At 37.2% G+C, this 17,998-nt stretch overlaps 1 protein-coding gene across 22 annotated transcripts in view; it reads left to right on the forward strand.

Annotated features, from left to right (window-relative positions):
• Positions 1–17,998, forward strand: part of Cplane1 (ciliogenesis and planar polarity effector complex subunit 1) — a 118,580-nt gene that overhangs the window by 56,609 nt on the left and 43,973 nt on the right. For 20 of the 22 annotated variants that reach the window (XM_074077599.1, XM_074077597.1, XM_074077586.1 and 17 more), the window contains 9 exons: positions 3,175–3,468; positions 3,663–4,433; positions 6,013–6,179; positions 7,493–7,625; positions 8,398–8,449; positions 11,885–11,989; positions 14,657–14,728; positions 15,613–15,722; positions 16,027–16,225. In XM_074077599.1, coding sequence (XP_073933700.1) covers positions 3,175–3,468; positions 3,663–4,433; positions 6,013–6,179; positions 7,493–7,625; positions 8,398–8,449; positions 11,885–11,989; positions 14,657–14,728; positions 15,613–15,722; positions 16,027–16,225 — 1,903 coding nt within the window. The remainder of the gene's footprint in view (positions 1–3,174; positions 3,469–3,662; positions 4,434–6,012; positions 6,180–7,492; positions 7,626–8,397; positions 8,450–11,884; positions 11,990–14,656; positions 14,729–15,612; positions 15,723–16,026; positions 16,226–17,998) is intronic. The other 2 variants (XM_074077592.1, XM_074077594.1) reach the window with 2 other exon arrangements.

The following is a 17,998-nucleotide window of genomic DNA, read 5'->3' on the forward strand; positions in this document are numbered from 1 at the left end:
AGGAGTGGAGATAGTGGGTATCCTTGTCTGGTTCCTGATTTTAGAGGGAATGGTTTTAGTTTTTCTCCATTAAGTATAATGCTTGATGATTCTTTACCCTCATTTTCTCTTTGAACTTGTGGGTCCTTATGAAAATACTTTTTCAGCATGTCCTCTACCCCATGAAAATTATTGAAACTGATTTTATTCTTACTCTCCTCACTCCCTTCTTACTCTTTCTGTTTTAGTAATGCTCCCTGTTTTACTAGCTTAAAGCTTTAGAAGTATTTTTCAAGCTTTTATAAATATCTGGGGACTTTCCCTTTCCCAGTCACCACCCTATATGCTTAGCAAGTTCTCAAAATAATTCTGATAGTGATGAAAGATTGAGAGTTACTGTTTTAGAGTGTCACCTTTGCCTTTTTGTTGTACTCATATCCATATTTCATTATGCTCTCTTAATGTTTCTTTTTTTTTTTTTTTGGTGGTACTGGGGTTTGAATTGAATTGGCTTTGTGCTTGCTTGCTACGTAGGTGCTTACCACTCAAGCCACACACCCACAGCCCAGTTATTTTTTGAGTAGAGTCTTACATTTATACCCAGGACAGCCTCAACGGTGATCCTCCTATTTACCCTTCCCATATAGCTGGGATGACAGGCTCGTGACCCTAATGCCTAGCTTCTTATTAATTGTGATGGGGACTCCTGAACTTTTTCACCTAGTCTAGTCTAGAACCAAGACACTCCCAATCTCTGCCTCTCAAATAGCTTAAGATGACAGTTATGAGCCACTGTGCCCAGCTCTCTTGATTTTTTTTTTGCCCACACTATAAGTCAATAAAATTGCTTGCTATTTCTAGCACTATAGTATTGTACTGCTAGACTACTATAGATTCTTAGCATTTCATATTCCATTATCTTGGATATATATTTTCTAGGACCTTCTGAGATTATTCTAGTTATAGTTAAACATCTTCACTAAATTTCAGTTACAAATTTATATACTATATGGTATCATGGTATCAATCTTGTTTTAAAAATACAAAGAGAGTGAAAAGACATTACCCTAAAATGTTAATACTTTGTTATCTTTAGGGGTGGGATTATAAATAGTTCTTATTTTCTTTTAGACTTCTTACGGGTGGGATTATAAATGGTTCTTATTTTCTTTTAGACTTTGATAGTCCTGTAACATATGTGTGTACATTTTAATGTGATAGTTCTTATTTTTGTTGCTGGTGTTGGAGATCAAAACCCAGGGCCTGTTCATGCCAGGCAAGTACTTTACCACTGAGCTACATCCCTAGCCTGTGTATATTGCTTTTATAATTGAAGCGAAATTACATTTTAAAACTTGCAGTGTTTCTGTATCAGTTTGTTCTATCAAGTAATTCTTTTAGCCTTATAAAGACCCCACTACCAGTCTTTACCTTCCTCCTTTCCCACCTTATTCTCCCAAGTCTGGCAGTTCTCAGAATGTGATCCCAGAGTGTGGGCCAGTAGCAGCAACACCACTTAGATCTTAAAAATGCAAATTCTCAGGCTTCAATTCCAGACCTGTTCAATCAGAAACTGTGGGGGTGGGGCTCAACACAAAGTAGTTTAATGACTTCTTGCTGATTCTGATGCATGCTAAAGTTGAAGAGCTACATATTAGCCTGCTTCTCAGAATTCCTGCTATCACACTCCTGTTCTACATTAGCCACTGTGTGTGCTAGTGCTTTGCCAAGCTTTTCTGCATGTTGAAACCACCTGGTCATCTTAACAAATACTGATCCTGGCTTCCATCCCAGACATTCTGATCATTGGGACTTTTTAATGCTGCTCAGGTGAGTCAGTTCTTTTTTTTTTTTCCCCTTGTACTATTTTTTTATCCATTTATTAATATGTGCATACATTGTTTGGGCCATTTCTCCCCGCTACTCCCCGCTCCTGAGTCAGTTTTTAAATTCAGTAGTTTGGGAACCACTGGCACCTGACTTTGCCTTTCACCTAGTCAGCCCTTGGAGAGAGTTCTTCACTCTACAGTAGTGTGCTGTTTTGCTCATTTCTTTCCTGAAAATTTGCTTAAAACACATCCATCTGGGAATCCCTTTTTTTTCCCCCTTGGTGATACTGGGAACTAAACTCAGGATTTTATCCTGAATTCTTGAGCCATGCTCCCAATCCTTTTTCTTTAACTTTATTTTGTAGATAGGGTCTCACACTGTCCAGGGTAGCCTCAGACCATGATCCTCCTACCTCTGTCTTCCAAGTAGCTGGAATAACAGATGTGTACCACCATCTGGGAATCCTTTAATTATCCTCACCCTCCTCCATCAGATTGCCCCTTTATGGCTCCTGGCAGTTTATGTAGACTGGTTTGCAAATAATCACCTCTCATTTGTGAGTCAGTGTTCATGTACCTGGATGACAGGAAGCTGTACTTATCTTTAAAAACATTGTCCTGCACAACAAGGGGATTGGACTATGAGCACATGATAAAAGCGAGAGCACACAAGGGAGGGGTGAGGATAGGTAAGACACCTAAAAAACTAGCTAGCATTTGTTGCCCTTAACGCAGAGAAACTAAAGCAGATACCTTAAAGCAACTGAGGCCAATAGGAAAAGGGGACCAGGAACTAGAGAAAAGGTTAGATCAAAAAGAATTAACCTAGAAGGTAACACCCACACACAGGAAATCAATGTGAGTCAATGCCCTGTATAGCTATCCTTATCTCAACCAGCAAAACCCCTTGTTCCTTCCTATTATTGCTTATACTCTCTCTACAACAAAATTAGAGATAAGGGCAAAATAGTTTCTGCTGGGTATTGAGGGGGGGAGCGGGAGGGGGTGGAGTGGGTGGTAAGGGAGGGGGTGGGGGCAGGGGGGAGAAATGAACCAAGCCTTGTATGCACATATGAATAATAAAAGAAAAATGAAAAAAAAAATAAAACATACGAATGGGGGTGGGCATAAAAAAAAAAAAATAAAAAAAAAAAAAAAATAAAAACATTGTCCTGTTTAGCATTCGTGTGTCTAACAGATACAGAGACAAACATGTGACTGTTATAGAAGATTCAGATGGGGGCTGGAAGAGTGGCTCAAGTGTAGAGCACCTGCCTTGCAAGCATCAAGTCTTGAGTTGACTCAGGTGGATTCCTTAGCTTCTTTTCATTATGTTTTAAAATACCTCTTTTTTATTTTATTCCAGCTGCAACAGATCAACTTCCTGAGCCTAATGCAAATAGTAGGGCCATCATTTGCTAACCTACCAGATGTGCATCAACTTCTCCAACAGGCCCAGTCAGTACATTTTGGGGGAAGCCAAGTATCAAACTACACAAGAGAGAGTGGTGATGTTGAAGTCAACAGCAGTCAGAATCTTAAGGAGAAAAGTTTCATTAAACCACAATCTATGGAAGAGTGCACCAGGGAGCTTTGCAAGACCATCCCCCAGGGCCATGAAGGAATTATCCAATCTGAAGATTGTAATGGGAATTTACAGGTAATGTATAAAAAAAATATTATTAAAATACTAGTGTCCTTATAGTTTAACTGTTGGCTTTTTGTTATCTGAGTAAACTTTTTAAGCAATTTTTCCAACATTCTGCCCCCTCCATAACATACTGAATATCATTTACAAAATGAGGAATTTGTAATATATTCTAAACTTGCATATACCACCTTTTTTTCTTCTAGAATGTTCCACATGTGAGTATTCCTTGTCAGTTAGACTGCCAAAATCAGAAGAGTGGGCAAATCCCAGCATCTCAAAGCTTATTAGCACCTGCTTCATTTTCTCCAGCTCCAGCTGAAAGTACTTACCTCCACCTTTTGTCTACACCTTCTGCTGTCCAAAAGACACCGAGACTGATCCTACCTGCCAAAACATTTAGTCCTGGCTGTGGTTTCCCCTTACTTCAATTTCAGTCTAAGCATGAATTCAAACCCCTTTCCTTACCTGCAGGAAGAGTTCCACAAGTTCCCTTCAGGCCTCAGGCCCAACCAAGAGAGGCCTGGGGATTATCAGATTCCTTCCAGCCTCCTCTGCCTCAGAGAGTTGTGCATACCACTTCAACATACCATTCAGATTCAAGGCACTACAATACTGAAGCCATAAGTAAAGCAGCTGAGCAGATGAAACAGTCAGAACCTGTAATTGCAGACATCCCTAATCACGTGAACTTGGGTCAGTATACTGGACAAGAAAACTTGACTTCTCAACAGGACTCTTCAGTATTTGTAAACCCAGAAAAACTATTTGATGTCAAGCCAGGACCCCTTGAAATACCTCCTCTGAATTCATTTGGACTTCCATTATTACATCTGCAATTTAAGCCTCCTTATATATTTTCATCAGCCTCAAGAGCGTCAATTACAGTTCCCTCAATACCTGTCAGAACTGTAGCAGAAGAAAGAAAATACTCACAACTGTCATTACTTCATTCATGTCTACCCCCAGAAAATACGGTAAAGAATTTTTATGCAGTGATGGAAAAGAGCTGAGTCCTGAGTTTTTCATACCATAAATACTGTATGTTCAATGAAAGCTCTAGTATATTTCTTTTTTTAAAATAATGCTTCTGTTATAGAAATAATATATAATTCAGGTTTAAAATAATAATTTATGTATTTTAAAGATTTTCTATTTTCTCATGAATGCCATAATTCACTAGATTCTCATAGATACTTCTTTTGCTCAGAGAATAAAGAAGATGTAAAGTGAAATCACCAGTTGTGTTCATGTGTATATCTGTGTGTGTGAGGAATAAGTGAGCATACTGTTTGAGATTCCTAGAAGTTGTGATGTGATTGTCTTCAAATCTGTCACAGGTTAAAGATGTTAAGTGCTTCCAGGTCTGTCAGTAGTTGTGCATGTGCTAAAGGGCTTTATAAACTACTAAATGCATGTTAAAATACTTTGATTTATGAAATTCAAATTGTTTAGGTTTAACTTTGTAAATGAGTAGTATCATTGTAGGGAAGTAATTGAGTAATTAATTGTCTGGTGCACTTTAAGATTTGAAGATGCTCTGGGAAGAGAAATGGTTATTCATTAGAAAAAATACTTAACCATGCCTCCGTTTCTTCTGAACATAGTATGAACAGAAGGGATTAAAGAAATGGAAAAGTCAGCATTTTGAGAACAAAGGATTTTTATTACTGGAAATAGTATAATGAATCCCCAAGTCCCCATCACCCCACTTAGGAGTTACCAGCATATTTCAGATCTGTTCCATGCACAGTCTTCATGCCTCTGTGTCCTCCCTGTTCCAAATAGGGTTTTGTTTTTTTTTTTTTTTTTGATGGGTCTTCATGCTTGCAAAGCAGACATTCTACCACTTAAGCCCCATCTCCTGTCCATTTTGTTCTGCTTATGTTTTGGAGATGGGGTCTTAATTTGCCTGGGCTGGCTTCAAATTGTGGTTCTTCTAATCTCAGCCTCCCAAGTAGGTAGATTTATAGGTATGAGGCACCAGTGCCTAGCTTCCAAATAGTTTTAAATTGAATGCCAAATTTTATTTCATTATGTTTATAATTATAAGAAAGAAAAATTTTAATATGGGAATGCAATTTAGAAGATGACTTTTGCTTAATTTCTGAAACAAGATGACCCAGTTGAGGGCTAGTGATATAGCTCAGAGATAGAGCTTCTGTCTACTATGTACAAGACCCTGAATTCAATCTCTAGCACTGGAAAAGGAAAAAGAAAAAAACTTTCACCAATTTAAAATCAAGTTGAAACTTTCACCAATCTAAAAATCTCTAATTCTTTAAGTTATCGATATTGCTGGTAGAGTGGCTCAAGTGGTAGAGTTCCTGCCTAGCAAGTGTGAGGCCCTGACTTCAAGCCCTAGTGCCACACACACACACAAAAAGACATAAAGATATGGATACTCATTTTGTCAGTCAAAGTCAATTTGTTCTGCTTGATTTGTTCCATCTCTTGAAAGTATTAATTTAATTTAAACAAATGTTTTTCTGTTTTAAATGTATTGCATAATTGACTTGGTAAACTTTTATTATGCTTTGCTTTTTTTTCCTGTAGTATAAGAAACCACAGCTTATCCCACTTGAAAACCTTACTGCATTTAAACAAAGCCAACAGGAAGGAACACATAATTTATTTGAACAAGGTGATTCTGGCCACCTTCAGCTTCTAAAGGTCAATGTAGAACCATCTGAAATAAAACAAGGAAAGAATAGTAACAAAAGGCAAGTTCTAACTGAAATTTTGCTTGATATGTGTCAGCAAATTCATTGTATTTATATTCATGTAGTCATAAGGTGGAAATCGTCTGGTTCAGCTCCTAACCAATACACAATTGTATATTCAGTTTCTTCGTCAAGTGTCATGTATTTAAACATGTCTTATAATGAGGAAAATTCCTGTTATTATGAGAAATACTATCATCATTTCTAACTTCCTATTTTTTTTGCAGGACAGAGGTACTAAACTTATATTTTTAAAACTGATTTTAAATATACATAACTTTTACCACTTTAGCCATTCTTAAAGTGTATAGTTCAGTGTAATTAAACAAAATTCACAAGTATCATTTCCATCCATCTCCAGAACCTTTTTTAAATTAGCATACCTTAATTGTGCAAATGGGTTTCATTGTGATATTTCCACAGATGCATATAATGTACTTTGATCAAATTCAACCCCTCTATTATATTTCCTTAACCCCTCTCCCTTGTTTCTAGTTTACTAAGTAGTTCTTTCCTGCCATTGATAGGGTGGAGGGTTCTTTTACATGTTTCTGTGACAGGATGAGCAGGCATTTTTTATCGTGCAATATTCTGTGTACTAGTGTTCTGAACCAATACTCATTTTAACTCATCTTGCCATATTTTCCAGACTCTTGTGGAAAGCAGGAGAGTGGGTAATGATGTAAATTGTTTCAGTAAGAAATGCACATGTAAAAAGCAAGACTGTGACTTCTAAAGAGCACTTATAAGTGTTTTACCTGTAGTGAGTGCTTGAAACATGTATTGATTGGCATGTTATTACTGAGTCTAGAAAATTTTTAAGTTTCATATTTACCAGACTCAAATCTGTTAACAGTACTTTCTTTCCAGAAATTGTTCTATCCTTCTTTCCAGCCTTTCCCTCTTGAGTATAACTTTTCCCCTTAACTTTTGGACCTCTTTCCTTCTTGCTGGGATTTTGTGAAGGTGACTAAATGTTCTTATCTACTTCAAATAGGCGAAGGGAGGTATTCCATGGGTTTCTAGCACCAGCTTTGAATCTGCAGCAAAGAGAGTTTGAAAATTACTTAAAAGGTGTAAGCCTGTCCTGAGATCCAGTGACCAACACAGAATAGGCAGTTCAGTAGTAGAAGAAATAGAAGTAAAATCACCTCTTTGATTTTTTTTTTTTGTATTTGTATCCTAGCAGAGTATCTTGCTAATTAAATCCTATTGAAATAATTCATTAACAACTATCTCATATGGCATGTACAAATGAAAAATTAATATTACTATAAGAGGAATATTATTTCTTATTCTTTTGCCTTTGACAGGCAAAGAAGACGAGCTGAGAAAGAGCTGCAAGAAAAGAGATCCCAGAAACTTGGGAGAAAACCAAGTGTGAGTTTCCGGTCAGAGGATTCCCTCATTAATAATGATGACTCAGAAGTCATCCTGAAGCCCAAGGTATAGAACAGCTATTATAAATTCTTCCCTGACTTGCACATGCACAGAGTTGGTACATCTTTGTGGCTTTTCTACAATGGTTGCTGGAAGCTTCAGATTGTGGTTAGGAGATGCTTGAGGTCATTCAGTACACAGATCCTGCTGCTTCCCTCCACAGAACAGCAGATATAAATGTGAAAAGCAACTGCATGGCAAGTCAAAAATTGCACTCTATGTGTGTGACTTTCTTAGGTTTGAAATCACTCTTGGCTTTTTTTCTCTGATATCTTAATACATATGATATGTGATTTGGGCATCTCCTACTACAGTTTTGCCTATCTCTGAGGTGCTTCCTAGGATTTGCCAAACAGGATTTGTTATGTAACCTAAAGTTAAGTTCATTTGTGTGGATTTTTAAAAAGCATGCTTTTTCAGGAAAGTTTTCAAGAACATGTCTGGAGGTACTTAGTGAAAATATGTGTTGGGTCCATGAAAGATTTTGATAGGATGAGGTTAATGTTTAAGTATCAAAACTACTCTGCAGTGAAGAATTGCCCAAGTAACTTAGTAACTTTGTGTTATGTTGGTATTGTTCTTTTTTATTGCTTGACTTGTAAATTTTAGGAATTCTTTTGTAGAGTTGCTTTAACAGTAAATAACATGATAGAATAAGTAATTGTGCCTAGAGTGATAGAAATTAAACCTGTATCTACGAAGCTATTGAGTATTTTTTTTCCAAAATAGTAAACATCTTTGAGTTAATCATAGATTGATCATTTGGGAATTTATTTAGGAACAAGAACATCCTGCTTCTCAGCTTTTGGATACTTTCAACATTCCTTTTGGTATGTATATGCCTGATTGATGTAATGTCTAAGTTTAAAATCAACTTTGTAGCACTCTTTCTGCCAGCATGCTCCCCTTTGTATTTCCTTTTCCTAACTTTTAATAAACTCCCTTTACATTCCCCCCCCAAAATAAAATCAACTTTGTAGAAATAGATATAGTATAAAAACGAGAGTCTGAGGATGGAGGGTGTATATGTGTTTTGATGTTTCATCCAAAAGAGCAATGGTTTACAAACTATTTCCCAAAGTCAGATCTGGACCATCCCTGTTTTTATAAATCAAGTTTTATTGAAACAAAGACATGTCCATTTGTTTATGCACTGTTTATTATTTCTTTCACAATGTAGCAAGGTAGAATAGTTGCAGCAGAGACTGTATAGCTCACAGAGCCTAAAATATTTACTGTCTGGCCCTTTACAGAAAAAGTTTGCCAGCTGCAGTAGTGATGCAGTTAACTAGAATCTCAAGATTTAAGAGGTTTAAAAGGAAATTATGGAAGAACATGCCCAGGATTGAATTCAGTATGGAAAATTCATGCACATTGAAAGCAGAGGAATTAGTTTAGAATAGAGAACTCCTTTACAGATAGTAAATTATGCTCTTTCTTGAACTGGTCAGTTTCTTGCCCCTTGAATCAAGTGTGAATTTCCTTAAGTCTTCCTCTTTCTCCTCAGTCATGCATTCTTTCCCCACCTCCACCTTCTTTGCTCACTCCTGCTGTGCTTGTAGGGCCATTCACTCTAATGACTTCAGCTCTTAATTTGCCTTGATAATACTCAAATATACATAAGGTCTCACATCCTTATTTCCTACTTTCACCTTAAATTAACATACCCAAATTTTCAATTGACCTTTTCCCAATAATGATTATTGAATACTATTGATTGGCCCAGATTTTTGCCTTCAAAGTCACCCTTGACTTATCTTTCATCTCCATCAACCTATATTTCTCTCTTCCTTTCTCAAGCCCATGACTCTGCATCAGGCCTCTGCTCACCTAAAGCTAGTAGTCGTCTCCTAATGGACCTGCTTCACTTTCGTCTCTCACTTCCTAGTCCATCTGCAGTTTTTCTTTCCATTTACTGTCTTAAAACCACTTTCTTTTTTGTTTCCTTATTTTTTTGGCAGTACTGGAAATTTGAACACAGGGCCTTGAACAAGTGCTCTGTCACTTGAGCCATAGCTCTAGCCCTAAAACCACTTTCTTCTTCATTCTTAATAGTGTATTTTTTCACTTTATGCTTATTGTAGAAAATACAATACAAATAGGGAACAAAAAGAACATTAAAATTTTCCATTTTTCTATCCAGAGATAATATTCTTCTTTCAGCCTTTTTTTATGAATATATACCTACAGATAAATATCTTTCAGCCTTTGTTTTATGAATATATACCTACACATAAATATCTGCAAATACTTACATATTTCTTATTAGTCTTGAGGTAGATATTTTGCCATATCACTAGAAATTCTTGTACAATGTCATTTTTTTAAAGGCTACATAGTACTCCCCTGAGTGTATGTTGTATCATTCCAAACAACAATTCTGTGATTCTCTGGCATTAACTGAGTATCCTACAGTTCACTGCCTATTTGACAATGACTTCCTGGACTTAGCATAGATCCCACAGATGATGTTTCACTTAGCAACTAGCTATAAAACAGGGTCCTGAGGCTATCTGCATTGCTGCCTGACTGACTACAAATTCAAGTGTTTTTTTGACAGATCTCTTTCTGCTTCCCCAGGTTCAATAATTCCCAAGAGCAATTCACAGGACTTGGGAAAGTCCTATGACTTATGATTTACAGTGCTTTCATAAAGGCTACAACTCAGGAGGAGCCAAATGGAAGAGATGCTTAGGGCATGGAGGGGCTGGAGAGGCAGTCTGTGCCTGAAGGCAGGGCACTTTTCTAGTATGTCCATGTATTAACCAACCTGGAAGTCCCCTTAACTGACCATTTCAGAATTTTTATTAAGTTTTAGTACATAGGCATGATTGATTAAAACATTGACTGTTGTGATGAAACTCAATCACCAGCCCTGTCCTCTCCCCACAGTGGGGATCATGGGTAGGGGCTGCTGGTGCTAACCCTTTGTCCATGTGGTTAGTCCCTCTGGTGACCAACTCCCATCCTGAAGCTAGATAGGACCTAGATAGGTCCTGCCAGGAGTCACCTCATTAACATAAACTCAGGTATGACCAGAAGGACTCATAAACTAAAAGGAATGTAGTCTTTCAGGAAGATGGAAATACACCTAGGGATGGGAAACTGTGGGATGCAGCCTACATCACTATTCACAAGGTGAAAATGATTTTTATCATTTTTTCAAGAGTTAAGAAACAAAACAGGAGACTCACTATGAATAACAAAAAACACTCCTGAATTCAGGAATTCTAAGGGTATAAGAAATTGTGCCTGGAACTAGGGACAAAGGCCAAATACATGCTCTTATTATTCCACAATGTGCCATAATCAATACCCTCTTACTCTATCTATAGATAGTCTCCTTTGGTCATCTCAGGAAAGTCCAAATCTAAACCCAAATTGCGATAACATACTTTGGACTTTGATTCTGCTTCCTGCTGAGCTTTTCCACTTGGGAAGCAATTACTTTAACATAACATATGAAGTCTGATTCATTGTCTCCCCTCACCCCAACTGGGTTTTTTTCCTTCTATGTCCTCTATTTCCATTTATGTCAATAGCAACAGCCAAAAAACACGTTATTCTGAATTCTGCCTCCCCTTTCCTCATCCAGTCAATTACAGTTTTTGTTCATTTTACCTTCTTTGTAATTTTTTTAGGGAGGGACAGTTACTAAGGTTTTGAACTCAGCACTTTGTGCTTTTTAGGTAGGTGCTCTACCACTTCTTGAGCCATGCCCCCGGCCCTTTTGTGCTTTAGATGTTTTTTAGATGGGGTCTTGTGATTTTGCTTGTGCTGGCCTCACAGCACAGTTCTCCTACTTCTACCTTCCATGTAGCTGGGATTAAAGGTGTGAACCACTGTGCCAGCCCTCCTTTGTAATTCTTAAATTTATTCTCTCATTTATTTAAACTGCTGCAGTAGCCTCATATAACTGATTTCTTCAATTTTGCCCACTGCAGTCTATTCTCCACACATTGGTAGGGATGGCTTTTGTAGAACAGCAGTCAGATCATGTCTCTTTCCTGCTAAACAACTTCCACTGGATCTTCATTAGTCAGAAGAATATCTAAGTTTCTAGGCTGAACATAGAGTCCTTCACAATTTTCGGTTTGATTCCACAGTGTCTTGAGATTCAGCTACCACTGCTTCATGCAGAAAATACTGTGATAACATCCTAACTTAACCTGTCCTCTACCTCTCTCAAGTTACTGTGTTTCTGGGCTCCCAGTGTAACATGTTGGCTTGTCAAAGATTGCTTCCACTGTTTTGTTATGTTTAAGAAATGCTGCAAGATGATGTTAATACTTCAGCTGGACTGCATTTCATGGCCTCTGTACAAAAGAAAGCTATAGGAAGTCAGGACGCCAGTACAAATACAGACCCAGGTAAAATATTATCTTTCTTTTTTTCTTTTTTAAAGATTCATATATTTTGACATATTTAAGATACCTAGACTTTTTCTTTAAGGCAGGGATTTAAAGAGGATTTTAAATTGTGTGATAGTAACTACTTGCAGCAACCTAGGTTTTTCTCCTCAACCAGGGGAAATTAGAAATTGAATTTATGGTGATTTAAGTAAAACTTTAAATAGAGATTTCTGTTCATGGCTGACATGTACTACATCCCAAGTCAATACAGATAATGTTTTGAATTGGATTCTCTAGGCCAGGAATTTTCTTCCCTGGAATTGAATACCTAAGGCTGAGAGGCCTGATGCTGTGGCTAGAGAAGTTAATGTAGGAGAAAGACTAGGTTGGAGTCAATGTGGAAAGCATGTAACCATGTGCACAGGCAGAGAAAGTAAGCATTGGAGGATCTGTTAGTATTAATGTAACCAAGCATTATGAATAGTATCTTGATGGGTACTTTGCCAGTTGTGTCATAGTAATCCTTTGTTATGACTTTCAGTCAAGTTTCAACTGTATACAGTTTTATACATTTCAAGTGCTTATTAAATCCTCTCTAATTTTGTCTTATTAAATATTTATTTGTGTTATTTTGAAAACTATACAAAAAAGGCGTAAGGATGTGGCTCAAGTTATAGAGCACCTACCTAGCAAGTGTGAAGCCCTGAGTTCAAGTCCCAGTACCTCTAAAAAACAATGAATACATGTGCAATTATTATAGAATAATTAGATAATATAGCAAGTTGTGACAAAGGTAATCACACCAATTAGCAAAAAATATTTTATGTCATTGTATCTTTCAGTCTTCTTTTGTGAATTTTATGTAGTTAAGTACAAAACACACATAGTACAGGTATCCTTTCTTCCTAGCTGAACTCTTCATGATCCAGCTGTTAACTATCTTCCCTAGCTTTTCCCTCAGAGTTTAACCTCATGGGCCCTAGTGTTGGATTTTCCCAGCTACCTCAGACACTCTTAATTAGAGTGTATCTTTAACAGATCATTTTATTGTATTATAGTTATAGTATATTCACAGTACATTTGCTGTATAGTGAATGCATAATAGTAAGTAAAATGAATGTTAATTAAGAAATGATGTTTAAAATGCTTCATATGGTAGAATAATCCTTCATGAGTTGTTACTTAGGTGTTTAGAACTTATTTAATGGGAAAATTAGATATTGTGGAACCCCTTTTTCCTCTATTTGAAGTAATGCTTTATAAACTTCTGTTATCTAAAAGTTTGCTATTGAGCATATTTTCAGGAGTGGAGTAGATTTGGATAACAAGGGATACCTGTGTTTTACATCCTTTCATTTCACTTTGATTTGTAGTTATATGAAACACTTCTCCATGTCATTAAAAAAGTACTTTGTAAGCATATTCTTTTTTTCCAGGGCTGGGTGGTGGTGGTACTGGGGTTCAAACTCAGGGCCTCATGCTTATAGGCACTCTACCACACAAGCCAATTCATCTGCCCTGTTTTGTGTTGGGAGTTTTCAAGATAATGTCTTGTGGACTATTTGCCTGGGCTAGTTGGGAACTGGGATCCTCCTGATCTCTACCTCCTAGGTAGCTAGGATTATAGGTGTGAGCCACCAGCTCCCAGCTAGCATATTCCTTTTGGCCAGCTTTGCCATAAAATATTTTTACCAATTTCTTTTTGTTGAATGCATTAGACCATTTCCAGTTTTTTTCTTTTACTCTCCCTACCGGTCTTTCTACCTTCCATTCTCCTGCCTTCCCTCTCTTCTTTTCCTTCTTTCCTTTCTTGTCAGGGTCTCACTATATAGCCTCAGGCTGACTTTGAACTTGTGATCCTCCTGTCCCACCTCCTGAATACTTAGATGGACTAGATGGAGATGTGTACTACCACATCTGGTTAAATTTCCAGTTTTTCTGCTAATAATGCTTTAGTGTGAATCTTCCTGCATAAGAGGTTTTTAGTTTGGTTTGTTTTTTTTCTGTGTGTGATTTTTTTTTTTTTTTTTAAGTAGTACTGAAGTTTATACTCCGGGCCTACACCTTAAGCCAAACCACCAGCCCTTTTTTGTGATGGGTTTTTTTGAGATAGGATTTCACTATTTGCTTGGTCTGGCTTCACACTATTATTTTCCTAATCTCTGCTTCCTGAGTAGCCAGGATTGCAGGCGTGAGCCACTGGCGCCCAGCTTTGTTTTAGTTTTTGGTCATTACTAGTAACTTTTTTGGCTTTAGTTAACTGTTCTAGTGATCTAGAATGTCAAAAAAGGCATTAATTTACTTTGTGCTTCTTTCTGAATGAAATTAAACATGCATGATGTTTTTGGTGCAAACATTGAGCATGCATTTGAGAAGCATCTTTCAGCGCTCCTATTTGTGCAATCTGTGAGAAAGACTTGAAGGTCCCTTGCTTTGCTGCTGGGTAGTCTTCTGAAGTTGGCAGGGTGTTTGCTAAGATTCCTCCAGGGGAAGGCCCAGGACACACGTAATCAAAACCTGAAGTTTCCTTAATTGCTTAGAAATTCAGTTAAGGTGTCGATCTACTTTCTCTCCACCTTTTATGTATATCTAATTATCTGCATTCATATACTTAATTTTTCCTGTTTTTGTGAAATTCTTTTTCTGTTTTTTCTTTTTGCCTCAAATCTCTTAATTTGATACAAGATATGGAAGGTGCTTCTCAAGAAGTTGTTTCTGAATGTGATAAAAATCAACAGATCATTTCTTCTACCTCAGGTGTGATTTGTTTTTTTTCCTGAGAACAGTTTGACTTAAAAAAATTATGTCTGCATGATGCTAAAGGTGAAGTCCATTAAAAAAGGCAGTTAAGCCAGTCAAGTGATGTCATAGAGACAGAATGACAATATTTTCGGTTTCTTTTTTTCTAGTTTTTTGGCAAAACTATGATTTAAATTCAAGCTTTGGTAGCAAGTTTCCAGTACTTAATATGATGATGAATTGTATTTTTTACACATGAAATTTTCAGTAATGCTTTATTTTTTTTTAAAAAATGCCAGAAAATAAGATTAGATTCCTAGGACAAAAGCACAGAGTTAAACTGTCTACTGACCTTCATAGTGGCAGTCCTGCTTATTTTACTGTTGAATAAGAAGCAAATAATAATTTGTGAAATTTAGATGTTAAAACATTTTAATTGGTAAAATTTAGCAATGAGCTCTTTGAGTATATTGAAAACCACTTTTAAAGAATGTGAATTTTATTGATAAAACTTAATATAAGTAAGTAATTAAATAACAAGAAAACATTGAAAGTTTTGAAAAATTTATTTATGGGTTTATTTCCTAAAATCAAATTTTGTTGAAATTCCACATGATATATATGAAATTAAAATAGGAAATTATAACATTTTATTGACATAATTTAGATACTTTATTGTTCTTATGAATCATTCATATGAAAAAAGCAGTAATTCATTTTCATTCAATTATAAACTATGCTAGAGTAACTCACCTGTAGAATAGAGTAGCTTGCTGTAATTTATACCCATGAAGCTTCTACTTACTAGACTTTCAAGAAATATACATCTTATGTTGTTTGCTATTATAAAATGATTTGCAGACATCTTTCATATTCCTGATTTTTCTTTTTTTAATTTTCAGAACATGAACCTTTGAATGTTCCTCAGTTATTGGTTCCAGATGTGTATCTAAATGTCAAACTTTCCACTGAAATATCAGAGAAACCTTTGTCACCTTCTCCACCTCATAGGGTAACAAACTTGCTTTGTATATTCAAAGTTTTAAATAATACCTTTTTGCTCAAATTTATTATGGCCTTCCAGATATTATTCCATTGTATGAGTAAAATGAGGCTAAAAATCTTATCTGTGTGATTTTGTAGGAAAGGCCAAAAATTAATTAAAGTATTATGCCCTAAAATACTATGAACTAAAACCAATAGCACATACTTCCTGCAGCTTTCTATAGGTTAGGCACATACACACTCTTCTTGCTTGTTGGTAATAAGAATAATTAACCTTTTTTTTTTTGAATGACTTTTATGTTTTAATTTAGGCTGGACATACTTACCTAAATGTGATTGACATTGAAGCTGATGATCTTCTGCAGGAAGTAGTTGTCAAAGAAGAGCCTTCAAATGATAATGTTATCAAACAGCAAAGTAACCATCTACAAGGCCTGTCATCTGCAGAATTACGTTGTATGGCAGCTGCAGTTACTAATTCTGTTGCCCCACCCAATTTTGAGAGTCAAGGTGTAATAACTTTTACCTACTTTTTTTAGGGTGGGGGTGGGGGTAGGGGTGGGACTAGCGTTTGAACTCAGGGCTTTGCACTTGTAAGGCAGGCACTCTACCACTTGAACCACGCCTCCAGGTCATTTTGCAAGGATTATTTTGGAAATGGAGTCTTGAAAACTGCTTGGTCAAGCTGGCCTCAAACTTTTAGTCTCTTGATCTCAGCCTTCCAAGTAGGTAAGATTACATGCATGAGCCACCGGCCCAGCTTTTCCTACTTTTAATTTATTTTTTATTATTATTCTTTTTTGCTTATTTATTTTTGTAGCGATACTGGGGTTTGAACTCAAGGCCTCACACTTGGTAGGCAGATGTTCTACCACTTGAGCCACTACAGCAGCCCTTTTCCTACTTGAACTTCAATCCTCCCAGTCTTCACCTCTGGAGAAGCTGGGATTACATGTGTGAGCCATTGCCTCACACATGTAATGCCTTTCATATTCTTGAGAGAATCTGCCAGTTCCACTGTGGATTTATTTTCTAAACTTGCAAAAGTGACTCCAGCCTTATAAGAGGGAAAATTTGGAGAACAGGTGTTAGACAAGTACAGGAGACCAAGTGCAGTGGCTCACACATGTAATCCCAGCTTCTCCAGAGGTGAAGATTGGGACGATTGCAGTTCAAGACCAGCATGGGTCAAAAGTTAGCAAGACCCCATCTCATCCAATAAGCGAGGCATGGTGGTACATGCCTGTCATCCCACCTACTCAGAAGCATAAATAGGCCAGCCTGGGCAAAAATATGAAGCCCTATTTGAAAAATACCTAAAGCCAAAAGGGCTGGGGGCAGGGTTCAAGTGGTAGAGTGCTTGCCTAACAAGGGCAAGGCCTGGGTTCAAATCCCTAGTACTGCCTAAATAAATAAATAAGAGTGCAGGCGCCTGGGATCACCTCAGCAACGTCATCAGACAGACAAAGGTGAACCTCCAGGGTGTGTAGCATTCCGCCACCCCCCCAACACCCTCTGGCCCAGAATTCCTGCTATGTTAGAAATAAGCACTAATTCTTGGTACTTGGAAAATTCTTGAAAGAGACTTGTCCTTAGCTAAGTGAGGTACAGCCATGTTTGTAAGACTGCAACACTTGGGTATTTTACAAGGAGTCCATGACTGTACTTGTACTTGTGCCTTTTTTCAGTTGCTGAGGCTAAAAGTAACATCCTGTTCCTAAGCATTTTGATGTTAAAAAGGAACTCTTATATTTAAAAAGTTGAGAAATTTAGGTATAGCACATAGAAAATACACAGGCATAGTAGCCAACAGTACTTAACTAATAATGTATTCAGTTTTATTGTCATAAATCAGGTTATATTATGGTAAGATTTTGTTATATTTAGAAGTTCTTAGATCCTATGAGTAGTTGGATTAATACAATACACAAATTTCCTGCAACAGATACTTAATGCCTCTTCTGGGTTCCATAGCTACTGGGAGCTGTGGACCTGGCTTGGTGGTTGTGAGGTGCTAAAGTGAAGAATCCACCTCTGCCTATGCATGGGTATCCACAGTGCACACAGAAGGCATGAGGAGCCAGACATGATGAGTGGAGGCAAATGTCACCTTAGGGGGATGTGTATTACAGCTATATATACCAACAAGTGCCAACACTGCAGTTTTGGAGGCTTTGCCCTCTCCCTGCTGTCATGGAGCAGCTCGGGTGCATGGACAGTGGACAGAAGATGTATGCAGCTTGGAATCTTTCAGGCTAGGGAAGAGGAAAGAGCATGGCTTTT

Source organism: Castor canadensis, chromosome 6, assembly GCF_047511655.1.
Source record: "Castor canadensis chromosome 6, mCasCan1.hap1v2, whole genome shotgun sequence".
Taxonomy (NCBI): Eukaryota; Metazoa; Chordata; class Mammalia; order Rodentia; family Castoridae; genus Castor; species Castor canadensis.